Source organism: Pistacia vera, unplaced genomic scaffold, assembly GCF_008641045.1.
Source record: "Pistacia vera cultivar Batoury unplaced genomic scaffold, PisVer_v2 Contig577, whole genome shotgun sequence".
In the NCBI taxonomy this organism is placed as follows: Eukaryota; Viridiplantae; Streptophyta; class Magnoliopsida; order Sapindales; family Anacardiaceae; genus Pistacia; species Pistacia vera.
The window spans coordinates 9711-37703 of NW_022196420.1; the positions used below are offsets into that span (position 1 = coordinate 9711).

General features: G+C 35.6%; 3 protein-coding genes across 5 annotated transcripts; 2 read left to right on the top strand and 1 right to left on the bottom strand.

The window, feature by feature from the left end:
• The first annotated feature begins 8562 nt into the window (after nt 1-8562).
• Nucleotides 8563-11792, top strand: LOC116109278 (uncharacterized protein At5g02240). Its single transcript, XM_031395507.1, has 7 exons — nt 8563-8981; nt 9695-9966; nt 10054-10090; nt 10187-10284; nt 10516-10577; nt 11188-11311; nt 11460-11792. Exons 1-7 carry the CDS (start codon nt 8702-8704, stop codon nt 11577-11579), a joined length of 993 nt encoding a protein of 330 aa, XP_031251367.1. The 5' UTR covers nt 8563-8701; the 3' UTR covers nt 11580-11792.
• Nucleotides 11793-19627: 7835 nt separating this feature from the next.
• On the top strand, nt 19628-23208 carry LOC116109298 (UPF0161 protein At3g09310). Of its 3 annotated transcripts, none has more exons than XM_031395538.1 (5): nt 19628-19873; nt 19956-20015; nt 20127-20267; nt 20471-20561; nt 22882-23208. In XM_031395538.1, exons 1-4 carry the CDS (start codon nt 19672-19674, stop codon nt 20527-20529), a joined length of 462 nt encoding a protein of 153 aa, XP_031251398.1. In that variant the 5' UTR covers nt 19628-19671; the 3' UTR covers nt 20530-20561; nt 22882-23208. The 3 variants fall into 3 exon arrangements, with proteins under 3 accessions (XP_031251398.1, XP_031251399.1, XP_031251396.1); XM_031395539.1 differs by having other exon boundaries at nt 22910-23208; XM_031395536.1 differs by lacking the exon at nt 22882-23208 and having other exon boundaries at nt 20471-20786.
• A 692-nt stretch (nt 23209-23900) lies between these two features.
• Nucleotides 23901-27128, bottom strand: LOC116109279 (scarecrow-like protein 9). The gene is made up of 2 exons (XM_031395508.1): nt 26948-27128; nt 23901-26759 (listed from the first exon to the last, which is right to left on the bottom strand). The coding sequence occupies exon 2, from the start codon at nt 26627-26629 to the stop codon at nt 24374-24376; it is 2256 nt and encodes a 751-aa protein (XP_031251368.1). The 5' UTR covers nt 26630-26759; nt 26948-27128; the 3' UTR covers nt 23901-24373.
• Nucleotides 27129-27993: the final 865 nt, after the last annotated feature.

Below are 27993 nucleotides of genomic sequence, written 5' to 3' on the forward strand. Positions count from 1 at the left end.
ATTCCTAGTGTTGTATGTCGATGACATACTTTTGATCGGGAATGACACAACGAATTTACAATCGGTAAAGACTTGGTTATCCAAGTGCTTCTCCATGAAGGACTTAGAGGAAGCAGCTTACATCCTTGGAATAAAGATCTATAGTGATAGATCGTGTAGGTTGCTCAAACTAAGTCAGAGTACATAGACAAGGTACTGAACACATTCAATATAGAAAAATCCAAGAAGAGATTTCTTCTGATGGCATATGGTGTCTATCTTTGTAAGGATATGTGTCCTTAACCACACAATGAGAGAGATAGAATGAAGAGGATCCCACATGCTTCAGCAAATGGATCCATCTTGTATGCTCAGATTGATATCTAATGTGCATTCAGCACTTGTAGTGGATAACAAGCAGGCTCAAGTAAGCAATATGTTATGTACTTAGATTGATGTCTTATGTGCATTCAGCACTAGTAGAAGATATCAACTAAATCCAAGTAAATGACACTGGATGAGTGTCAATAAACATTCTTAAGTACTTGAAAAAGACTTAAGAATATATATATTCTTGGATTATGAATGAAAGATGAGCTCATTATAAGAGAATACAATGACGCTATTTCCAAACGGGAAAAGGATGATTGTAGTTCGCAATTTGGGATTACACAATTTTGTCTCAATGTAACTGCAGTGAGCTGGAAGAGCTCGAATTAATGTACTGCATCAAATTCTACAATTGATGCTAAGTGTATCGCATTTTTAATGCTGTCGTGTAGGCGGTTTGGATCAAGAAGTTCATTACTGAACTTGACATGATTCCAAGCATTGCTAATCCAGTATAGTTGTACTGCGATAACAATAGAGTCATTGTTGTGGCTGAGGAATCACGGTCTCACCAGTAATCTAGACACTTACTTAGTTGATTCAATCTGATTTGAAGGATCGATAAGAAAGGGAACATGCAGAATTGCAGAATACCTACTAACCCACTATTGAAATTTATGTTGTAGCAGAAGCATGATGGGCACTTGGGTCATTCAATGTTGAGTGCATGAATGACTGGCTATAGTGCAGGCACTTGGGTCATTCAATGTTGAGTGCATGAATGAATGGCTATAATGCAAGAGGGAGATAGTTAGAGTAGATGCACTAGAGCCAATCAATTATTGTGGAATTGACTCTTTGTAATAATGTTCATTAATCAATAAAAGGCATTTTATTCTATATCGCGTAAATCATTATTATTGCAATATGTATTGATATATGTCCTTAGAATGGTAGAACCATGACGAGGGTATCAAGTGTTTCAAATCTTGATAGTGAGAATCCTATGAGCACATATGATGGCCATTCTAGAAACGTCTGTAGCCCCAGTATTATTCTGAAGTAAGGGCATAAATAATACTGTAAGGCCATCATAGTGTTAAACGACCCTGTTGAAAGGCAGTGACTAATCTCACTTATCAAGGTTGTTTGGTGACAACCTGATGTAACACATGGGTGCTTGCTGTAGGTAGATATACCACGGCAAGTTCACTGGACTGACCCACCAGAGGATTCCATATGAATGGTAACCCTAGTGTGTATGGAACAAATCCTCTAACGAATGGTGGTACATGTAATCCTTAGACTTGAGATCACCAAAGCGCCTTGTGCACCGATTGGTGTAGTTTGACACTAGCCTAATGCAGTTCTTTTCAGAGCTATCAATACGGTAGTGATTGGCTGCATCAAATAGTGTATCAAAACTATGGTAGATTGACAGAGGATTCATCACTCCTAGGTACGGGAGAAGTTATCTCACAGCGCAATTCAGTATATGGCAATGACACTAAAACTGTGGCCACAATGGGATTGAGTTGTTGCTCTATCCAATTTATAATACAGGTCATTGGTCTAGAAACTGAATACATAATATCGAGAGTAACCGAAGGTTGACACTATTTATATGGCTTCGTCTCGTCGAGATAACGTATGATGAAATGATCGAATTGTACGGTAACCATATCATTGACAGGTAGCTACTTTGCTGAATCTGAATCTATCAGGTGGCCATGATGCCTTGCTAGGAGCCAATCTTAGTCTGTGTATTAGTGAGACGATTAATTAGTGTTAATCATGATACTATACACTGTCGGTATAATGAGGAGCCTATAGGTCACACACAGAGAAGATAATTTAAGACTCAGGAAGAAAGAAGGGTGTTTTCGTCTTTTAAGGCGAAAGGATATTTTGGTAATTTCACGATGCAATTAAATTTGCTGAGGTCATAGCCTTTATTTAATTTATTAGAAAAATTAAATAAGTGAAATTACGTTTAAATATGTGTTCGCATATATTTAATTAAATCATCATTATTGTTAAATGTTAATATATAGATTAAATATATATTAATTGATTTTTAATTGAAATAAATATAAAATATCTAATTGGGAGTGTTGTGGTAACATGGAGTGTTTGGGTTGGAACCCAAGCCTTTCCATATGGGAATAGGCATTAAGTATCACTATAAAAGAAAATGTTTCTTTGTAAATGTAGGATTTTTTCATTAGTTTATTTTCTTGAAAGGCACAACACAGCAGCCCCTTAAACACTCTCCCACGGCAGATTTATTTTGCCTAAAATCAATTTCATTGATCTTTTTCTTGATCTTAAAGCTAAGGAGGATCTAGCAAATCCCTCCTTAGTTCTTGTGATTGCTTTTTTGTGTGGACTACGTGGGTTCGTCCTACACTTGGGTCGGTAGCAAACGTTCATTGACAATTGGAGGAGCCTCCAAACGTGTATGTATTTCTAAACTCATGATTAATTTCTGCAGATTTGTATTTTAACATAAACTGTAAAATTGTACCTTTGATCTTGGCTCAATGGGAAGATCCTTGTTATTATTTTTTTGTTTTCTTGCGTATATGGACTATTCCTAACACTTCATCTTGTAGAGCATCATGAGTTACGCAGACTTACACTGCTTCCATCTCCATGTCTTCATCTTCTTTTCATCCTCAAACAACCATTTGTTGATTTTGTTTTGATTTTGATTATGATTTTGCAAGAACAAATTTAGGGGTTAGGGTTTTGTCGGTTTGGGATATCTGACTTGGAGGTTTAATTTTGTGTTTTAGACAAATTACATTAGGGGGTTAAATCGTTTTTACAAATTTTTAAACCTAAAGAATATGGATAACACTTCAGTCCCCACAGTTATAAAATATAACAAATGGAACCCTGCTTCGCCGAGCCATATCAGGCTCGCAAGCCTACGAGTTGAGCCTCCCCATGTTCGAACTTGGCTCGTTTTATATAGCGAGCTCGATCGAGTCATAAACGAGCTTCAGATGAGTCGAGCCAAGCCACTCGTCTGACACCCTAGCCTTACCAAGTGGCGTATTATGACGCTAATAGTGTAAAATTGAGTCCATGCCCGAGACTTTACACTATTGCTGTAAAAAATTACGCCAACTCTTTTTTTATTATTATTATTATTCTAATTTGGGTAAATGATCCCTAATTTGATATTTTTTTATTAATAACTAAATATTTGCATCCTTTATTTACAGAACGTAGCTTTGTCTAGAACAGGAAACTAGAAGAATTGACAATACAACCAGGTGAATGTAGTTGAAAAATACCTAGCTACAAACTTTCAGAGCGATGGGGGATATTTGAAAGAAACTGAATAACAAGTAGAAGATTATGTTTGTCGAGACATGTTTTGGGTCATTCTTGGATTTAGACACTCTATATTCAACGGAGTTGATACACATTCGTGCTACAAGGGAGACCACATGTGCCATTGTAATCATTATGTGATATAATATATAAATATAAGAACATTTGAATTACCAAAATTGGAAAAACTGTAAAAAGAAAAAAAAAAGAGTTGGCGTTTACTTATATACCTGTTTTTGTTTACTTGAATTTTTGTTTTGGGTGCCAATTTTGCAAATGGACTTAGAAATTATCAATTATGGATTAAGTATTGGATAGATTGGATTTAACTAAGTTGGTTACATCGCGCTGAGTCTTGATTTTTGGTTAATTACTAAATGCCCCCCAAATATGGTTATTATTAAAAACCCTAAAAACACCCTTTTGTATAATTATATATTCTTCTCAGTTTTTGTTTCTTAATTCTTGAGGATAAAAACTAAAAAGAATTTGAAACTTTGTTCATAAATTTTGTACTCTTTATTTATTATACTTCTCTCTCTCTCTCTCTCTCTCTCTCTCTCTCTCTCTCTTTTATTCATTTTTTTAATAATATAATTAAATTTTGGCTTTATTTTTTTAGATTATTCTACAAAATTAATAATGATTTAACTATTCATATATTTATTTTAATTATAATTTGATTACATAAAATTTGTAACAAAGGTATTCAATTTTTTGGGTGAATTTGTTAGTTTCTGAAATCCTTGGAGTCCTCAAACATGGAGGAGAAATGTGTAATGAAACCTTATTATGAATATTAATAGACTTCAATACGGTGGTAGGTTATACGGTATTTTGTGGTGGAGAATTTTTTTTTTTTTTTTTTTGTAATAGCCGGTTATCCGAGTCAGTTTATGTGCACTCAATTTATCCCTTAGAACTCTAGAATTACAAGTCAATAAAAATTTTATGGTTATCCTTATTAACAACCAAAGAAGAGAGACTTGACCTCAAACCTTTTAGGGGCGTTTGCTCAGGGAATGTTAGACTACTAGAAGTTAGATTACCTTAAAGATTCTAGGAATCTTTAGGGTCTGCTTGGGAGTTTTTTTTCACTGGTTTTGAGGGGTTTTTAATTAGACTGGTTTTGAGGTGTTTTTAAACCATTACTTGTCAGATTTTTTATGCATTAGTTTTGACTGGCTCAAAAACCCCTCAGAATCATTATAGTGTATTTTTGAGGGGTTTTAAAAACACTCCAAATCGGGTGTTTTGGTTGTTTAAAATTTATTCCACAATACCCTATCCACTAAAAACTATCCCAATTACATCCAAAAAAATAATAATAATAATCATATTATGCAAGGCTTCAACCATATAAATATAAAACATTTTAGCAACAATAAAAATAAAAATAAAAATTATTAAATCTCATTTCTAGATGCTTTCTTGGAGAAGTAGAGGTACAATTTTTCAATCATTCTAGATGCTGCAAAAAATGGCGAAGAATGATAAGAAAACTTTATCACACTTTGAAGTTATAAAATACTAATAGTAGAAAACAAATAAAGAACTCTTACCTTATAATTGAAAAAAACAAACTCCAAGTACTAGTTAGAGTTGGAGTATTTTATGGGTATATTGTAAATTTATCATTTTAAAAAACTATTTGAACCGCCAAAAATAAACTCCCAAGCACAGGTTGGGTGTTTTAAAAACGGCTACTAAAAACCCATCAAAACCGCTACGATGGTTTACCCTCAAAACCGCTACAGTGGTTTACCCTCATAACCGCACCATAACTCCCAAGCAGACCTTTAGGAAAATGTGTTTGGTTAGTTTGAATAAATTGGTGGGTATGTTATTTAAATTATAATTATCTTCTAATTAAATATTATTATTATATTTTTTTTTAATATTGATTATTATTTGGATTAGATAACCCCCTTTGCATTTAAAACTTAGCAAAACAACCACATAATAAAAGTTAAAAAATCAACAAAGCACCCCACCAACCCAGCCACTGTCGGTTGCCAGCAGTTGACAACTAAACGGCGCACGGAAGGCAGGAAATGGCTCTGGCTAGAAATGGCCAGATCATGACAGAACTGGCCGTCAACGACCAATCGTGGCCGTTGACGACCACAGACTTGGCCGTTAACACCAGATCGATGACATCTGGCCATTTCCGGCCAGATCTCTAGTTGAAATGGCTAGTGAGGCGCACGACTGCCATTTCTGGCCTTTCTGGTGGTTGGCTGCGTGTAATAACTGCTTTATACACTATACTCATAAAAAAAACACATACACAAAATAAAGGTACACTAATAAATAGTTAGGCCAAAAATTTTCTTTCATTTAATATACATATTCTTTACATAAAGTTAGTATCATTTACAAAGTTCTCAAGAGTGTGGTGGACAGTGTAACTACCTCCCTCGCCCGCTGACGTCCATCTGACCGTGTACTCAACTGGAACCTGCAAGTATAGAAAAACAACGGGGTGAGCACAACTAATGCTCAGTAAGTAAATCCTCTACTTGTCTATCCCCGTAACATTCTCTAATTCGTCTATCCCCGTAACACATTCTCTTAATTCTTTCCTTACACTATTCTTTTCTCATCTCTGTTCTCTTTCTGTTCTGTTTCTCATATTCTTTGCTATACACCCCTGGTGTATGTCATGGCCCATCTTACCGGAGGCACGGCCGGAACTCACCTGCTCTTCGTGACTTTCTCTTTTTCTCTTTCTGTTCTTTCTATTCCTTTGTTTCTCATTCTCACTCATTGGAATGTCACGGCCTCATCTGACCGGAGGCACGGCTGGGCGCTACCACTCTACGTGACTCTGCTCATTTCTCTACCGATCAGATTTGGTCATGCATGGATTCGGAACCTTGGCCATGTGAGTGTACATCTTTTCTCTATATCTCTTGATGTCACGGCCCTTTCTTACCGAGGACATGTTGGAATCTCTGTTCCACTCTACGTGACGGTCACGGCCCCATCTTACCGGGGGCACGACTGGGATCACAAATACCACTCTCGTGACTCTACTCATCACTCACGGGTTCCCCATCGCACAACTTACTCTATTCTCTTCTTTATCTTGGAGTAGCTTGTGCACAATTCTCTACTGTTTCTCTAGCTACTTCTCATAATGTAGCTTAACTCTAGAGTAATTCTCTACTCTTTCTCATACACTTCTCAATGCACAATTAATGCATATGGATGGTTCATGCCATTAATGCACTAGGAAATCCAATTTGCAATGTTGCAATAAGTAAGGTTCATAACTCATTCTCATGCTTCTCTTAGGCATTTCATCAAACAACTCTGTGCATATAAAACTCTTCTCTAACACAACTCTATTCCATCCAAAATTGGAACTCCAAACTATATACTCAAACTCATCTAATTCTTCTCAACTCATCACACATCCCCACTTCTTATAAAGGAAAAGTATCCCACAAACTCAACATGAATACTTATCTCAATTTAATTTCTCAACAAGTAGACATATATCTCTACTCAATTTGTCAATAACATACATAAAACATGCATACATCATTTCTATTAAATCTCTAATCAAAAGAATCTCAAATCTCAACTTGGGTTGGGATTTACTTACCTTGTGATGTTGATGTTCCACTAACACTTCCCTTTTCCTTTAGTAGAAGACTTTTCTCTACACCTTAACAATAACACATTAAGACCTCATCACCTTTATGGGTAAAATTCACATCTAGAGTAAGAAATCTTACCTTAGGATGACTTAGTCAATTCTCTACCAAGATCTAACTAAAAACCCTTCAAAATCCTTGAAAGCTTGAAGGAGAAATTGAGAGGAAATGGAGAATGAATGAGCGGTGGAAGAAGATGAATGAATGGGTTTCTAAGTTGAACCCTTATTATCTCAATTTTCTCCATTCTTTCCCATTTTACCCTCACTCTTTCTTAGAATTCCACTTTTGGCTTTTAATTCTTTACAATTGCACCACCAATTAAACTATTCTCCATGCAATTTCCTTACATTTCACTCCCCACTTTTCCTGCTAATTAGGGTAGAATGGTCAGTGCCCCAAAGGAAGAATTCTCTAGAAACTTCATTAAACTTTTTGTTAGGCTCGTCGCCGCGGCGAAGACTATTTCTTCACCCCGGCGAAACTTCACAGAACCTACACCGTGGGTTGCAAGGCCTCATCGCCGCGGCAACGATTCTTCTTTCGCCCCGGCGAAGACAGTAACCCCAAAATTCCACCAAGTCTCTACATTCAGGCAACCAAACCATATTAACAATATTCTAAGTCAAACAAGAGTAAAGTAAGAGACATTAGCTACGTACCTCGAGTGGGGCGTTACATTGCGGCAGTGGTTGCCGACGGCAGGTGATGGGGTTGGTGACTTGAGTGGGCTGCAATTTATTTTGAATCAAGAATAATTTTTCCCAAAAGTTAATTAATTGAGGTGAAATAGTAAAAGCTATATTTATGTAAATAATTTAAAAATAAGGGTATTATTGTCTCAAATTTTATTAATAAAGGATAAAATTGTAATAATACCTAAAAAAATTGAGTTAATAAGATTACCTTAAATATTACTAACAGTAACTATTATTAGTATTTAAAAATTATCGAAATCTTATATATTTAACAATCAAACTGATAATTAATAATATAAATAACATAATCTAAGTAATCTCACGGTACCCTCTACCAAACGCCCAATAGGAGTTTTACGTTACTTGTGATGGGATTGTGTAAAGTAAACGGTATCCCGCTTATGATTTGATTAGAAAACTACTACGTAAATTGTGTAGAAGCGGGCGGGGGGGGGGGGGGGGGGTAAAAAAGAGAGTAAGATAGAATTGTAATTGGAGATAAGATAAGGTAACAGATGAGAGAAGATGATAAAGAAACCGAACGGCTAACCACCCACCAAACTCATTAACGGCTAGGAAATTAAAGCCAAAGCGGGTTTATTTATTTTCTACTTCGGCTTCGCGACTTTAGCTACGGTGACCGACGGCCGGATGGAAATCAGTCCAACCAACTAGTCTTTATCAATGGCTACGGTTACACGTGTCCCATTTATATCCTCATCAAAAACCTTTGGTCAATGCAGTAATAAATGTAGTCAGGTGGCATCATCAATACCGTTACTTACAAAGCTTTCGTTTCCAGAATCTTCTTCTCTCGCATATCACTCTAGCTATTTTTCATCCTCAATTGTAACGAAAAGAAGCAGAAAGTGTTGTTCTAGGAGAGCAGGAGGGGTGACAATAGTATCAATGGCTGATTTGTCTAAGAGTACTGTTCTTGTTACTGGTGCTGGCGGTAGAACTGGTATTTTTCTTCACCCGTTTTTATTTATATCTGTTTTATTCCATTTCATAAGCTAAACGAAGATGTACAAGTAGAATCTTGAGTATTTTTTTTTTTTTTAAATATATCTAGATTACTGAATTACCATTTAGCTAATCATGTTTTTGGTTTTTGTGATGCGAAATTTTGGATTTTTAGATTTCGAGGTTTAGGGTTTCTTTTTTTTTTTTTTTTTTTAAAAAAAAATTGTTTTGGTGTTGAATTGAAGGCTTTGTGTTTGTTACCATATGGTATGGTTTTCAAAGCTTAATTGGACATGAGAAATTTGTTGTTTTAACTCTTATTGTCATATAATTTCCTGTTTTGTCTATTGTGAAAACGAAAAGAATTCACTTTGTACTCATTTTACGATTTTTAGAAATGAGGCTGTTGTTTTTGTGATTAACAGCCCTTAAGAAAAACAATATAGCTATTCAATTTGGAGAAGATGATTGAATGGCCATTATATGATGCTTTATGCCTGTTATTACATGAAATTTTAGTGTTGTATGTTCTTGCATTACTTTAATTGAAACGCAAGGTTAAAGTATTCAATATATTCTTTATATCATTGCTCTTTGCCATCTCCACGGAAGTGATAGAAGTTATGCATTGCTCTTTGATTTTTTTTGACAATGGGATGGATTGTTGGTTTTTCTTTTTCTTTTTTTTGTTTGAATTCTTGCTTGTGGCAGGCCAAATAGTATATAAGAAACTTAAGGAGAGATCAGACCACTATGTTGCTAGAGGTCTGGTCAGGACTGAAGAGAGCAAGGGGAACATTGGCGGGGCAGATGATGTTCTTGTTGGGGATATTAGGGAAGTTGATAGCATCATTCCTGCAATCCAAGGCATTGATGCTCTGGTAATTCTCACGAGTGCTGTACCAAAGATGAAACCTGATTTTGATCCAAGCCAAGGTGGAAGGCCTGAGTTCTATTTTGAAGATGGAGCATATCCTGAACAGGTAGTATTTATGCCTTTTCTAGTTTGATGACCTTGGTATTCTATTACTTGTTTCTTATGTTTTCTGGAACATTGTTTTGCATCGTAGGTTGATTGGATTGGTCAGAAAAATCAAATAGATGCTGGTGAGTATCTATGTTCTTTCCTTTCATCGATTCAAGTACAATTTTTGTCAAAGATAATACATGTTTTAGTGTTGCTGACACATTTCTGACGAACAGCTAAGGCTGCCGGAGTGAAGCAAATTGTGTTGGTTGGGTCTATGGGAGCAACAAACCCAAATCATCCCTTGAACAGCTTGGGAAACGGGAATATATTGGTCTGTAATCTTTTCTTGTATGCTTTTTGATTAATTTCCCATTCCCACTTGTTTGGTCTTGTTTCTTTGTGAAATTCGTTTGCATTTTATTTTCAGTATTTGGTTTTTTTTCGTTTGAATTCATTCCGTTGTTTCTTCTATCATTTGTTAGTTTTCCCCATATCTTTTCTGAACAGCATATAAGTGAGTAAATGCATTTAAGACAACTTTATCATCTTTGGTTTGTTGCAGGTTTGGAAAAGAAAGGCGGAGCAGTACTTGGCTGATTCTGGTATCCCATACACAATTATAAGGTATTCACGTTTTCACATTCTAGTTCATGTTTAGTATTCTATCATTTGTTGTTATAATTGATTCTATATAATTGGCTGACTAGTTCCTATGGAAGCATTTTTGTGAGAACAAGTATAGGGAAAGATTAATACAGACATTTCATTTTCTAAAAACTTTTTTTCTTTATAAATGCATTAAAAGCACCTTATTAAATACCCAATTCACATTGCATATGGCACTGTAGTCTGTAGGTATAAGTAATATCAATTACAATTTGCCAACATAAAAGGAATTTGGTTATTCTGTTTTATGATCTGACCATAACTTTTCCAAATTGAGGTGCTTCAAAGATACATTAATTATGTCTAATTTCTTGAAACTTTGCATTGCTAACATCACTTGGTCTCCGAAAAAAAAAAAAAAAAAATTGAGATTAGAACTTTTGATGATCCCACAACCCATGTTAGACTGGTTCAGGTTGAACTCAAATCAGAACCAACTCACATGGATAGTGTTGAGTGAAGTGAAACCTCCACTTATAGAGAGAACTTATAAAGAAACATCTTAGTGTTCCTCTGTGAATTAGTTATTTCAAATTTAAAATCTAACATTGGCTTTCTGGTGAATTAGGGCTGGAGGCCTTCAAGATAAAGAAGGTGGTATCCGAGAATTAATTGTTGGTAAAGATGATGAGCTTCTTCAGACAGAAACTAGAACAATTGCCAGGGCCGATGTTGCTGAAGTATGCATTCAGGTACTGTTCAAAATAAATAATTACCACTGTGTAAGAATGCTTTTTACCTGATTCATTTGGCCAAACTTGCATTGATCGTGTCTTTTATTACAATCCTGAGTTATGTGAGTGGTTATTTACATGCAATTTTTCTTCTTCTTGTCAACAGGCACTGCAGTTTGAGGAGGCGAAATTTAAGGCATTTGATTTGGCCTCAAAGCCTGAGGGCACGGGTACTCCGACCAAGGACTTTAAGGCTCTTTTCTCCCAAATCACCACTCGTTTTTGATTCTCAGTGGCCTTAGTTGTGTTGAAGGACGATGTCATTGGCCGTCTGAGTTTATATGTAAGGTGACTGTCAATTTTATTATATGCGGATTGTAATACGTTTTATTGATTAGGGTAAAGAAGCTTAGGATTTATTAAACTATCAATTATTGACTACTCTGATTACTGAAAGTTTTATTGTTGGGATATTTATGGCTCGTTTTCTTTTTTTTTTCTTCGTGAAATTGTATGTCTTTAAAAAAACTATTTAATAAAAAATACAATTTTAAATAGGAATAGAAATATGAGAGTCCAATTAAGAATTGAAATTAAGAATTGAAATATGAATCCTATTGAGAATAGAATATCTCATATCCTACCTATAAATATAAAGTTGAGAACAAATTCAAGATTATGAGAAAATAAGAGAACATAGAGTATTTGATTTAAGAGTTATTAAACACCATGGGAAGAGTGTCTTAGAAATCGAGATCGTTTTCACTCTAGATATTGGGTTGAGCGTGATTAAAAACTATGATGTTTCCGTTCTGTTTGATGTATTAGATTTATGATATTGTATACCGTGTTTATGAAACTATAGTGGATTTTTCTCATCCGTGGACGTAGGCGGGCTATGTCGAATCACGTAAATAATGTGTCTCTTTATGTGGTATGATTTTATTCCTATATTATTTATCTCGAATGTATGTTTTTCGCTACATAATCTCCTAACACAAACAATCTATAATATGTCATTAATCATTTAATTGAACATCTACCTATGCAAATAAAATTTAAATATAAAATATTCTTAAACCATATTTTAACTAGATAATATAATTATTTTACCATATATATTTTAAAAATTTTTAAATAGAGTTAATCACATTAATCCTGTTGAAAGTATGATAAAAAACAAAAATCTTCTTTAGGCTTAAGAAATAATAAAAATTTCTCTTATGTTAAATTTTAGGTGTTAAAATAAATAATAGAGAGTAATTTAGTAATATTTATTAATAAAGTAAATCTCTACTTGTCTATCCCCGTAACACATTCTCTTAATTGTCTATCCCGTAACACATTCTCTTAATTCTTTCTTACACTATTCTTTTCTCATCTGTTCTCTTTTGTTTCTGTTTCTCATATTCTTTGCTATACACCCTCTGGTGTATGTATGGCCTCATTTACCGGAGGCACGGCCGGGAACTCAACTGCTCTTCGTGACTTTACCTTTTTCTCTTTCGTTCTTTCTCCTTTGTTTCTCATTCTCACTCATTGGAATGTCACGGCCTCATCTGACCGGAGGCACGGCTGGGCGCTACCACTCTAGTGACTTCTGCTCATTTCTCTACCGATCAGATTTGGTCATGCATGGATTCGGAACCTGGCCATGTGAGTGACTTCTTTCTCATATCTCTTGATGTCACGGCCCTTTCTTACCGAGGACATGGTTGGAATCTCATGTTCCACTCTACTGACGGTCACGGCCCCATCTTACCGGGGCACGACTGGGATCACAAAGTACCACTCTCGTGACTCTACTCATCACTCACGGGTTCCCCATCGCACAACTTACTCTATTCTCTTCTTTAGCTCTTAGAGTAGCTTGTGCACAAGGTTCTACTGTTCTCTAGCTACTTATCATAATGTAGCTTAACTCTTAGAGTAATTCTCTACTCTTTCTCAAGCTACTTCTCAATGCACAATTAATGCATATGGATGGTTCATGTCATTAATGCACGTAGGAAATGCAATTTGCAATGTTGCAATAAGTAAGGTTCATAACTCATTCTCATGCTTCTCTTAGGCATTTCATCAAACAACTCATGTGCATATAAAAACTCTTCTCTAACTACAACTCATTCCATCAAAATTGGAACTCCAAACTATATACTCAAACTCATTAATTTCTTCTCAATCATCACACTCCAACTTCTTATAAGGAAAAGTATCCCACAAACTCAACATGAAACTTATCTCAATTAATTTCTCAACAAGTAGACATATATCTCTATCAATTTGTCAATAACTACATAAAACATGCATACATCATTTCTATTAAATCTCTAATCAAAGAATTCTCAAATCTCAACTTGGGTTGGGATTTACTTACTTGTGATGTGTGATTCCACTAACACTTCCCTTTTCCTTTAGTAGAAGACTTTCTCTACACCTTAAAACAATAAACATTAAGACCTCCAACCTTTATGGGTAAAATTCACATATGAGTAAGAAATCTTACCTTAGGATGACTTAGATCAATTCTCTACCAAGATCTAACTAAAAACCCTTCAAAATCCTTGAAAGCTTGAAGGAGAAATTGAGAGGAAATGGAGAATGAATGAGGGGTGGAAGAAGATGAATGAATGGGTTTCTAAAGTTGAACCCTTATTATCTCATATTTTCTCCATTCTTCCCATTTTACCCTCACTCTTTCTTTAGAATACTTTTGGCTTTAATTTTTACAATTGCACCACCAATTAAACTATTCTCCATGCAATTTCCTTACATTTCACTCCCCACTTTTGCTAATTAGGGGTAGAATGGTCATTGTGCCCCAAAGGAAGAATTCTCTAGAAACTTCATTAACTTTTTGTTAGGCTCGTCGCCGCGGCGAAGACTATTTCTTCACCCGGCGAAACTTCACAGAACCTACACCGTGGGTTGCAAGGCCTCATCGCCGCGGCAACGATTCTTCTTCGCCCCGGCGAAGACAGTAACCCCAATCCACCAAGTCTCTACAATTTCAGGGCAACCAAACCATATTAACAATATTCTAAGTCAAACAAGAGTAAAGTAAGAGACATTAGCTACGTACTCGAGTGGGGCGTTACATTGCGGCAGTGGTTGCCGACGGCAGGTGAGTGGTGGTGGTTGGTGACTTGAGTGGGCTGCAATTTATTTTGAATTCAAGAATAATTTTGTCCCAAAAGTTAATTAATGAGGTGAAATAGTAAAAGCATATTATGGAAATAAATTTAAAAATAAGGGTATTATTGTCTCAAAATTTATTAATAAAGGATAAAAGTAATAATCCTAAAAAAATTGAGTAATAAGATTACTTAAATATTACTAACAGTAATATTATTAGTATTTAAAAATTATCGAAATCTTATATTATTAACCATCAAACATGATAATTAAAAATATAAAATAACATAATCTAAGTAATCTCACGGTACCCTCTACCAAACGCCAATAGGAGTTTACGTTACTTGTGATGGGATTGTGTAAAGTAAAACGGGAATCCCGCTTATGATTTGATAGAAAAAACTACTACGTAAATTGTGTAGAAGCGCGTGGTAAAAAGAGAGTAAGATAGAATTGTAATGGAGATAAGATAAGGTAACAGATGAGAGAAGATGATAAGAAACGAACGGCTAACCACCCACCAAACTCATTAACGGCTAGGAAATTAAAGCCAAAGCGGGTTTATTTTTTTCTATCGGCTTCGCGACTTTAGCTACGGTGACCGACGCCGGATGGAAATCAGTCCAACCAACTAGTCTTTATCATGGCTACGGTTACACGTGTCCCATTTATATCCTCATCAAAACCTTTGGTCAATGCAGTAATAAATGTAGTCGGTGGCATCACAATACCGTTACTACAAAGCTTTCGTTTCCAGAATCTTCTTCTCTCCATATCACTCTGCTATTTTTCATCAATTGTAACGAAAAGAAGCAGAAAGTGTTGTTCTAGGAGAGCAGGAGTGGTGACAATAGTATCAATGGCTGATTTGTCTAAGAGTACTGTTCTTGTTACTGGTGCTGGCGGTAGAACTGGTATTTTCTTCTCCCGTTTTATTTTATCTGTTTTAGTCCATTTCATAAGCTAAACGAAGATGTCAAGTAGAATCTTGAGTTTTTTTTTTTTTTTTAAATATATCTAGATTACTGAATTACCATTTAGCTAATCATGTTTTTGGTTTTTGTGATGCGAAATTTTGGATTTTTAGATTTCGAGGTTTAGGGTTTTTTTTTTTTTTTTGGTTTTGAATTGAGGCTTTGTGTTTGTTACCATATGGTATGGTTTTCAAAGCTTAATTGGACATGAGAAATTTGTGTTTTTAACTCTATGTCATATAATTTCTGTTTTGTCTATTGTGAAAACGAAAAGAATTCACTTTGTACTCATTTTACATCCTTAGAAATGAGGCTGTTGTTTTTGTGATTAACGCCTTAAAAACAATATAGCATTCAATTTGGAGAAGATGATGAATGGCCATTATATGATGCTTTATGCCTATTACATGAAATTTTAGTGTTGTATGTTCTGCATACTTTAATTGAAAGCAAGGTTAAAGTATTCAATATATTCTTTATATCATTGCTTTTGCCATCTCCACGGAAGTGATAGGAGTTATGCATGCTCTTATTTTTTTTGACAATGGGATGGATTGTTGGTTTTTTTTTTCTTTTTTTTTGAATTCTTGGTTGTGGCAGGCCAAATAGTATATAAGAAACTTAAGGAGAGATCAGACCACTATGTTGCTAGAGGTCTGTGGTCAGGACTGAAGAGAGCAAGGGGAACATTGGCGGGGCAGATGATGTTTTGTTGGGGATATTAGGGAAGTTGAGCATCATTCCTGAATCCAAGGCATTGATGCTTGGTAATTTCACGGTGCTGTACAAAGATGAAACCTGGTTTTGATCAAGCCAAGGTGGAGGCCTGAGTTCTATTTTGAAGATGGGGCATATCCTGAACAGGTAGTATTATTTTGCTTTCTAGTTTGATGACCTGGTATTCTATTACTTGTTTCTTATGTTTTCTGGAACATTGTTTTGCATCGTAGGTTGATTGGATTGGTCAGAAAAATCAATTTTTTTTTTTTTTTTTGTAATAGCCGGGTTATCCGAGTCAGTTTATGTGCACCTCAATTTATCCCTTAGAACTCTAGAATTACAAGTCGAATAAAAATTTTATGGTTATCCTTATTAACAACCAAAGAAGAGAGACTTGACCTCAAAACCTTTTAGGGGCGTTTGGCTCAGGGAATGTTAGACTACTAGAAAGTTAGATTACCTTAAAGATTACTAGGAATCTTTAGGGTCTGCTTGGGAGTTTTTTTTCACTGGTTTTGAGGGGTTTTTAATTAGACTGGTTTTGAGGTGTTTTTAAACCATTACTTGTCAGATTTTTTATGCATTAGTTTTGACTGGCTCAAAAACCCCTCAGAATCAGTATAGTGTATTTTTGAGGGGTTTATAAAACACTCCAAATCGGGGTGTTTTGGTTGGTTTTAAAATTTTATTCCACAAATACCCTATCCACTATAAAACTATCCCAATTACATCCAAAAAAATAATAATAATAATCATATTATGCAAGGCTTCAACCATATTAAATATAAAACAATTTTAAGCAATCATAAAAAATAAAAATAAAAAATTATTAAAATCTCATTTCTAGATGCTTTCTTGGAGAAGTAGAGGTACAATTTTTCAATCATTCTAGATGCTGCAAAAAATGGCGAAGAATGATAAGAAAACTTTATCACATTTGAAGTTATAAAATACTAATAAGTAGAAAACAAATAAAGAACTCTTACCTTATAATTGAAAAAAACAAAACTCCAAAGTACTAGTTAGAGTTGGAGTATTTTTATGGGTATATATGTAAATTTATCATTTTAAAAAACTATTTGAACCGCCAAAAAATAAACTCCCAAGCACAGGTTGGGTGTTTTAAAAACGGCTACTAAAAACCCATCAAAACCGCTACGATGGTTTACCCTCAAAACCGCTACAGTGGTTTACCCTCATAACCGCTACCATGAAACTCCCAAGCAGACCTTTAGGAAAATGTGTTTGGTTAGTTTGAATAAATTGGTGGGTATGTTATTTAAATTATATAATTATCTTCTAATTAAATATTATTATTATATTATTTTTTAATATTGATTATTATTTGGATTAGATAACCCCCTTTGCATTTAAAAACTTAGCAAAAACAACCACATAATAAAAGTTTAAAAAATCAACAAAGCACCCCCACCAACCCAGCCACTGTCGGTTGCCAGCAGTTGACAACTTAACGGCGCACGGAAGGCAGGAAATGGCTCTGGCTAGAAATGGCCAGATCATGACAGAACTGGCCGTCAACGACCAGATCGATGGCCGTTGACGACCACAGACTTGGCCGTTAACAGCCAGATCGATGACATCTGGCCATTTCCGGCCAGATCTCTAGTTGGAAATGGCTATGTAGGCGCACGACTGCCATTTCTGGCCTTTCTGGTGGTTGGCTGCGTGTAATAACTGCTTTATACTACTATACTCATAAAAAAAACACATACAACAAAATAAAGGTACACTAATAAAAATAGTTAGGCCAAAAAATTTTCTTTCATTTAATATACATATTCTTTACATAAAGTTAGTATCATTTACAAAAGTTCTCAAGAGTGTGGTGGACAGTGTAACTACTCTCCCTCGCCCGCTGACGTCCATCTGACCGTGTACTCAACTGGAACCTGCAAAAGTATAGAAAAACAACGGGGTGAGCACAACTAATGCTCAGTANCTAATATTTAAAACAAATTTGCAATGTAAATTCTTGATCATTGATATAATGGACATCAGAGAACTTATTGTAACTTATTTTCATACCAGCTTAGCAACTTCTAAATTACTAAATTGCATTAGAACAAAAGTTGTAAAATTACCTCCAATTTTTTTAAATAATAATCAAGTTACCTTCAAGGATGAGGATCTTTTAATTTAAAATTTTGGCATAATCGAGACCAATGTTCTGAAAATCGGACTAGGCCGTCCGATCGGACCGATAACCGGCGGCAAATCCGGTCCAGTATATATAAAAAACCGTTATTTTGATTTAAACCGGATTGGACCGCAGTTGGACAGCCGAAATAGTGCCGAATCGCGGTCCAATCGCAGCTCAATCCCATCGGATTCTGGCATCGTTCGAGGGCGAAAACACGACCATTAGACTGGACGACATCTCCACGACAAAACCCAGCCATTTTCAGTCGCCTTCGTCCAGCCTTCGTCACTCGCCGTCCACCTAAATTTTACACCACCGTTGGATTTCTTTTGTTGATTCCAGCGCCGATGGAACTCCCTAGCACCACCATCAAATTCGCCGGCACCTGTACATCAAAAGCCCCATGATTCCAAATCTCGATTAGCCGTCGATCGTCGCTGCCGCCACTATCACCTGTCTCTTCGCGCGACAGGGATGTTTTGGACAAATTTCAAACCTTAAGGGAGTATTATAGGGATGTTTTTGATGAATTTCAAACCTTTAGGGACTAAATTTTTTTTACAGAATACGGTCCAATCGACCGATCTAACCAGTCAAACCGAAAACCGGACCCTTGAACGGGTCATAGTCCGGTCCAGTTTTTAGAACATTGATCGAGACACAAATTGCTGACCACGGATATTTTGCAATCCTATAGATTAATGGACGTGAGAATGAATTTGGAGTTAGCTCACCATCTCCTATGTAACGCCCGGCATGGAGGTACATGATTTAATTTATGTTTTTATAGCCCTTAGTTAATTTTTGTTAAAGTGATTTTAAGAGAATATGAAGAAAATGCCTTAAACTTGCATTAAGGGTAAAATGGTCTTTTCACTCAAAATTAGTTGAAAAAGTGGGGAGTGAAAAGAGATAAAATTTTATAGAGAATGTATTAAAAATGAGGGCATTATGGTAATTGACTAAGGGACATAGATGAAATTTCTAAGAAAGAGTAAGAGCAAAATGAGAAAGTGTGTTTATAAACTAAAGTGTTAAGAGTTTGAAGTCATTACATCATACACCATTGCATTGTACTAAATTTAGAGCCAAAAATTTAAGTAAAATTTTTAGAAAATTTAAGTTAAAAATCTCAACCCCTAAAAAAAAAAATATGTTCTTTTGAATAAGGAAAATAAAAGTTATATATCCTCATAGTTTGACTAATATTATGTTTACAATTAAGTCATACAAATAAATAAAAAAATAAAAGTTAAAATAGTCATTTTACATCAAATTTGTATAAATTTTGTGGGGGTTGGTTTTAAACGAGGTCGTTTCACCACCTTAAGTACTAAAATATCCGGTAAATGCCAGCGACCTCAACAGCTCACTTTGACAGTTAAAAAATGGCAGTTGTTCTGTCTCTCGACCTCCATAAACCCTTCTGTACCGAGCTTCAGTTCCAAAACCCTAGTTTCAATCCCCTCAAATATCACCGTAAAAATCAAAACGATCGTTGCAGTTTTTTCATTCCCACGAAAAGTAAAAGCTATTGTAGCCTAACCGTGAATGGATTGAGCTCGGACTCGGACCAAAAGGCTCCACAAGGTCTCTGTCGCTCTCTCTCAAAAAGTTTAAATTTTTTATTTTTTGATTGTGAAAATTTGATGGGTTATGAATGTTAAATCAGATAACGAAGTGAATAATGTAGGCGTTAAAGCTGCACTATCTATGCTTAGATTTTACAAACGTAAGTCTGTTCTTTTCTCATTATTTTTGAATTTCTATTGTGATTTTGTTATTTAATACACTGAAATGAAATCGAGAGATTGTCAAATGAATTGGGTTCTGATAATAATAGGGGAAATCTCACCAATTTTGCCAAAGAGTTGTAGATATGTACCAACGTGTAGCGAGTATTCAATGCAAGCTTATAAGAAATATGGAGTTGTAAAGGGCACCGTCTTGACTGCGTGGCGTCTCTGTCGTTGCAATCCCCTTGGTATACACTATTTTTTTTTCTTCTCATTCTTGTTTATTATCAAGCATTTAAAGCCTCTTGGAATGGTTATATCAATTATCAAACATGTAGTTATATTGCCCTTTGTATTTTTAGCCGTGTTTGTTGTCAAAATTAGCATTCTTGTCACTTCCTTATGATGTAAGCTGTTTTAATCACATACGAACTGTTTTGTCTATCTTTAGGCGGGTCTGGATTTGATCCTCCGCGGTGGTTTGATGAGGAACCTCCACCTGAAGTATGAGACCATTTACTCTTATGGCTGCCAATCTAAAGGTACTTCACATTGTCATTTGGAAAACAAATACATATAACTTTTGTTTCCTTAGATAAGTAATTGGCTTAAACTGCTTATATGTTGATAGTTGATACAATAGTACAATGGATATATCTTAATGTTCTATGTTTTCTGAATATAGAAATTTTGTAATAACACTGTTCTGCTCAAGGTTATTGTTCAGTTGTCCCTTGCCTTCACAACTTACTTCCTGGATAGTTACTACTTTATTCCAATTGTTATTTATAATAATCCAATGAATGTTCTGGATATAACTTTGCAAACTTCTATAAACACCCTCTAGTATCTTCGCAAATGATAAATTCCAATTAATAATTTTTTCTAATCTGCAAACAGGAAGAAACTGAAAACTCAGTCATTATAATGTAGCTTAATTATTATTTTATTAAGCACCAAAAAGTTGTATAAGTATTAGATTTATTTAATAATTTTCAAGTGTTTTGGGTTGTAGGGTAATGGTATATTGGCATTGAAGCTTCTATTTTACAATATTATTAACTTTTCAATCCCAGTTTCCCAACCCAAAAGGAGAAAATAATATAAAATTGAATTACTTTAAATATGGACATATAACGTTCTTTAGCTACTGACATTAAGGTTTTGATGTTGGAGAGTGAAAGACATAATCGTTGAACTATTGGATTTAGTTGATAATTTTTGAGGCTTTGATTAATGGTCTATTTATCTTGGAAGCTTCTAGTTTTCAAATGCATTGACTCTGTGATCTCAAGTCTCCCAAGAGAGGAAATTACTAAAAATGCAGTGCATTGATATGGACATGTAATGTCCTTCATTTGCTGGCATCAAATAGTTTCAATATTGAAGTGTATAGGATTCAACAATGGATGGTGGAGCCTGATGAAGCTTGAGCATGTTGTCAACATCAAATTTGGTGATAACATCCTTGGTTGAAACTAAAATCACATAATCTTCTCTGCTTTGGGATACACTCAACTTATAGTCACTGCATTGTGAGTCTCTTGTCTAGATGGTTCAATTAGACAAAGTTAGGACATTATTAATCTTCCTCGTTAAAGGATAGCACAAGTTACAATTTGACTGGTAATTTTGTTGTCGCAGACTCAAGATGTAGGAACATTAACCCAGACATATAAAGTTTGTAGCACCAAGATTGCAATAAAAGCTGGAGAAGGCGGCTTTTGCAACATAATTCGTGCTATTGTTGCATGGTATATTACTTGTTAGATGGTGGAGAGGGTGTTTTTCGTCTAAGGTTTGTTCCCTTAAAGAACACAATTTATATTGTGGTCTATAACTATGGATTTTATGCAAGAAGTGATTGAAGCTGGCTTTTAATTTATGCGTCTATCACTGATGTAGAGCCAATTCTCCTGCATCTGTAATGTTCAAGCAATAAACCTTCTCTTTCTTATAGAGGGATACTATTATAAACCTCTTTTGGACTTTTGGCCCAACTTTAAATAACTATTTAGATAAGCATTCTTCTGCTAGAGATGGTCAAAATATGTTAGGTAAAATAGTGCTAGAAGTGTAATATAGTTCCTTTGTTAAGAGTGTTTCTTTCATGTGTAAGAAAACTTCTCTGCATTTTTACCTTCCTTTACACGTTCAAAACTTTGACCACACAATTTTGGTAATGAAACGTGTGAGATGTAATAAACTAAGAAGGTGACTTTAAAAAGATTTGACCGTTTGATCTTATCATATTTTTCAACCAAAGGGGTGTATATAAAAATCCCATATTGCAATACAAATACGTAAGTAAAGATCAATTCTCCCACGAGTAAATATATTATATTGGTAATCTGACTTTGTGGTTTAGATATGGTTAGGTTTGGGGTGCCTCTCAGTCAAATCATGAGAAGTTGCAAACTTGTAATATCTTGAAACTATCCTGACCAATCATCTGATTATGCCAGCTCCAAGTTGATAGAATTGCTTGTCTACCTCATCTTTTCTTATATATCTAACTGTCCTACTTTTTCACGGTCGGATTCCCTTTAAGATTATGCATTTTGTGTATTCATAGTATAAAATATTTATGCGAATCTCATAGGGAAAGAAACAGAAACACTACCTTTGTTAGAAAAGGGAAACTAAATTGAGGTATCTTTTCCATTAGGAAGGTGCTCTGAATAATATATATCACTATCAATTTGCAGGGAGCAGCAGTTTGTTAATATGCAAAATTTGAGTCCATTCATTTCCACTTGAAATTCCTATTCTGATATTTGTGACACAGTGTGTCTTCATCACTGCTGTATCATCATCCATTAATCCATTATTATTTGTATCTAACATGAATAAATGAAATAGGAATCAAAATTTGGAATGGTCCCGACAGGAACAACAGCTTAGCCGAAGTTGCCATGTGATTGGTTTCTTCAGGTAGACGAGGATGAATTAATGAATAATGTAGTGGGATTATCCGAATAATATCTCCAAGACCTCCACTATCAGCTCAAGCTCCAATAACTACAAGATGTCTCTGGAATGTGGCACCAATTTTTAAGTGGGCAACCTTATTTTTTAAGTTATGGGAGACTTCGTCTTGATTCTTGTTTTCTTGTATAGTGGTTGTTAAATGGCACAATAAACCACAACTCAAAACTAATAAACAATAAGTAACATTTATAAAGAATTGAACAGCAAGGGTGCTTGAGGTGTCAGGACATTTTTTTTTTTCTTTTTTAATACCCATAAATCTTTGGACCTTTCCTCTTTGCGAGTTTAAACTTTTAAAGTATACTATACGCCACTTGTAGACCCCACCCCACAACATGTAAATAGATTATTGAATAGGAGAAATTTGCATCGATCACTTGGTTGGAACCTTTCAGCAGCCCAACAATTACGTAGTATGAAGCAAAAGCCGAAAGGTCAGCGGTTAATATTATATTATTTACTTTAAAGGGTAATTGAAGGCCCGCACTCAATGATATTGGGATATGTTGTCATTGCACTTGGGGAACACCCGTGCACCTTGCAGGTGGACTGGTTTACAGTTAGGCACGCCAAGATTGTAGCTATCACAATTTATACATTTAATGTTATTTTATGTCTTGAAGTAGAAGCTGACTGAAAGCTCTCTCTCTCTCTCTCTATGGTATCTATAGTGTCTGGTAGGGGGAGTGAAAGGTCACTTTTGTTTGCCTAAAGATGATTCTTTTCTATTTTGAAAGATCAGTGACATCAGTCTCTTCCCTGTGGCATCATGGTTTTGATCTCTGTCATGTCGTTTAGAAGTTCCCGATACATACATACATATCCAGACTACATACATACATACATATATACATACATATATATTGGTGCAATGGTCCATGTGGCAAAGAATTACAAAGATAAAAGGGGTTCAGTACATACACAGCTCCTGGAATAACAATTGAGAATTTGAGAAGAAGTTGAGCTTCATATAAAATTCTGTCATACAATTTCCTCTACATGTTAATTTGGAAAATGATAGCGTGCATTTTTTACACTTGAGCTTACTAAGTTAACAGTGATTGAGCTCAGCCAAAACACAACATTATCAGTAAGAAAATTATACATGTTCTGGTTCTCCAACTGTGTAGAAGTGAACTAGGAAAACTTTATTTTTTCAGTACTTTAATATCCAGCCACCACATATACCTGCCAGTATACAAAAAATTACTCATCTTGTTTTACAGTAACATAAGATAGACTGAATGACTTAAAATGAGAACAGAAGAGAAAATCTTACCTGAGGTTGTCATATTTTCTCACTTAGAGCAACATAAAAGTGAGAGACCGAATCCAGGCTCAAGTTATCACAAATGCAAGATCACTACGCAGGTTTCCAAGCAGAAAGTGCATAGATGATTCTTCCCTTCCATCCTTGCAAAAGCCACCGGCTGTCTTCATCAATTATAAAATCTTTATGGTAAAAGGATCTCACTCTTTGTATTGCCCCCGTCACTATCTCCCGTTCTAAAGGAATCTGAACAAACCCAGCCCTAAGGTTTCGGACTTGCCACTGCTTGTAAGTCTCTGGCCTCTCAACTCTCTCCCAGCCCTCACAAGCTATAACATTCAAGGCCTCCCGGCCAAAGATCTCTTTCTCAATCAGCATCCTCTCACGATCTTCACAGGGTACAATAGTTTCAAGTATATCAAACATTGCAGAGAAATGAAACAGAGCCTCTCGGAACCGGGTTACAAAGAAAGGTGCATTGTAGGCCCCGTTGACAATCCCATGGATGAAAACATCCGGATTAATCTTCTTTATCAAGTTGAGAAAAATATTTCTTGCACTATCCACTGCAACAGTTTCATCAAGCAAGTTCTTACCTCGATACAAGCAATTAACAACCAGGAATTCGTCCCTATCAATTTTGAGATCCTCAGGTTGAACGCAGTCCCATTTTTTTGCTATAGCATGGTACTCAAAAGGCACCTTGAATTCCTTAGCATATTCCACTAAGCGACGTCCTGTTTCCTCAACTCCCTCTGCTGGCCGAAAACCAGGTTGGGGAAATTCTATTCCAGTAATCCGAAGCTTTGGAGGTCCACCAGGTCTCATAGAAATCCGCTGCAAAAAGGTGGGCCACTGGAAACCATAAAGAATACCAAAGTCTATGATATGAAGTCTTGTTGAGTTTTCTGCCAAGTTCCTTATTGTCTTGTTTGCGGTAAAATTGGAGATCTTTCTGAAAGGGCAGCAAGCAAGATACAGGTAATAAGCTTTCAATATATCAGCAGCTGATGTTCTCTTACTAACAAGGCCTTTGTAAATCTGGCTACCCGTCCCTGCCAAGCGTGCCTCGAGGCCATCTGCAAAGCATTGAGCCAATCTTTGATTTCCATCCCCAAAAGGAGAAGAATGCTGCCTTATCTGCTTCAGCAATTCATTTGCATTCCTTCGATCATCAGCAGCAACAGCTTGTGCACAATGAATCAGGAGAGTTCTCAAATCCACCACCTCTTTTTTCTCACTTTGTTTCTTACCACGACCCTTTCCACCATTAGATCCTTTTGATTGTCCATTCTGCTGCACACTTTTTTTTGATGCATTCTTAAAGGCTTCACGACGAGCTGTCATCGGGTGAGCTTTGCCTAAACTACAAAGCAACACCATATCAAACATCGCTGATCGCAATGGGGATTCTAGATAAACTGCTGCCAGCTTGCTGCTCCTCTCTTCTTCTAAATCTGTATCCTCTCTGTAAAGATTCTTCTTTCCCCTTGATCCATTTGGTGAGCAATCTTCCCCATCATTTTTCTCCACCTTTACTGCCACTTCACTAGAGCCTCCCTTCGGCTGATGAGATAGCAGTCGATTAACCTCAAAATTAACAAATAACTCATTTTCATTCGGTAGAAATTTACTAGCCTCCTCAACGCCCCTCCGGAATTGCCATATGGATTGGCTCTCATTATTCCAATCGGCGATCTGAAGGATACTGCTTGGAGAATCCACCAGTCCATCCACACTTGTGATTACACTATTTGAAGAACTATAAGATGACTGAGATATGCTAGAAAGTGGATGAGTTTGTAATTCAGGCATAAAATATTCACCTGGATTCTGAATCCAACTACTATCAACAAGGTAATTATTCACATCGCTACCACCATTAATACAATTATGGGAATTTCTAAAGGTATAGCTATCCTGAATCTCCTCATTCCGCTCAATATAAGAAAAATTTTGGTCAGGGGAAGGAGGGTACTTCTTGCCAAGAACATCATAGAACGATTTCTCAGCGGCCTGAAGATCCAAAGACTCTTGAAGCATGTAAGTCTTATCCTCCATATCTTCTTCCATAAGCATCTGGTTTATGTATCTCAAGACTGCATCTGAAAAATCACAGTCTTCCGGGGAGTCTTCCTCATGATTTACACTTGAAACTGAGGCAACATTATTCGACGATGAATTGGGTTGATAGTACTGATAATCCCTAAAATTATGATCTACAAAGATACCATTGTCCAATCTTCCACCAACAAGATTCTGATTTGGAAAAACTGGTAAGGGTTGATTGCTCAATTGGATCCCATTCACAGAAGTTGAGAACACCCTTGAACTTGGGTCCATAATCATCTATTTTTGGAAATACCCCTGATAAAACTTCAACTCAAAAACGCCTGAACCCAATCTCCCAAAAGTGATTTCCACAAAAAGTCACAAAATTTCTTCACAAGTTAGCTTCTACAATCCAAGTTATCAGACCCTATTAGACATTAAAATCAACACATAAGAAATGCCAAAATGGAATCAACAAGTATTAAGCTTTAAAAGTCCCACTTCATAAATTCAAATCTTGCAGAAATAATCAGATTCATTTATGAATCAAAAAGACCATAAAATTAACATAAACATAAGCAAAAATAAATAAACTTTAAAAGAGCAAAAGCATACCTGAATAAAACCCGCTTTTTGGGGGAAGAAGAAAGAAGAAATGAAAAGTGAGTTTGAGAGAGTGGAGAAAAACTTTCAGGTTAGTTCAGCTTGGTCCATCAAAAGGAGAAAGTAAAAGAAAGGCAGCCAGGTGAATCACAGCCGTTAATTTATATACTTGTCTTTCTATAAATTAAAGCACAGTGACTCTTTGTAATGTACTCCACTAAATGAGAGACACGTGACCGTGAGAGGTACGTTTTGGTTGATGTGGCGTTTCATAGCGGAACAATCTTAGTCATACCACCACTTTTGGGGTAATGAGAAATTACGAAAATGGTGTCGCGCACGCGCAGGTGCATAGAAGACGACGAGGATGAGAATGAGATGTAGGAGAAGTAATAAGAATATAATTGAAAAGGGAGAAGGAGACGTTAAAGTGAAGACGAAATTTCAATTTGGGGGAGAGAGAAGGTGGGGGGTAGTAAGGTAATAACAGATTGTTGCAGTGCGTGTCAATCGTAGGTTGACCCGCTCGTTTAAGTGCTTTCTGTACGCTAATGACGTTACCCAACCAACATAAATATTTCACACACTGTTTTTCTTATTTTATTAAAATTTTTTATTTTAATTTACAATTTTCACATGAAGAAAGCCAAAATAAAATTGCATGTTTATGAGGATAATGCCATGTTTATCCGGTCTTTCGTACCGGGATGGTAAAAATATAAATTGGTTTAGATACTCCTGATTATTAAAAAAAAAAAAATTTTTTGGATGCATTTATTATTTCCCGAAACCTTTAAGGGGGCGTTTGGTTCGCGGTAATATCAGATTATTGGGGTAATGTCATCTTATATTACTTGATTACCACGTTTAGTTGTCAAGTAATATAAGATTCTGGTAATCTTCAAATACCAATAGAAGTTACTATTGGTAATATTGGAGGTAATTCGATTACCTTCATTTTCTTAGGTATTCTGAGATTACCAGGGTTATCATTTTTTGTTACAATTTTATCCCTTATTAATGAAAATTTTGGACAATAATGCCCTCATTTTAAAATA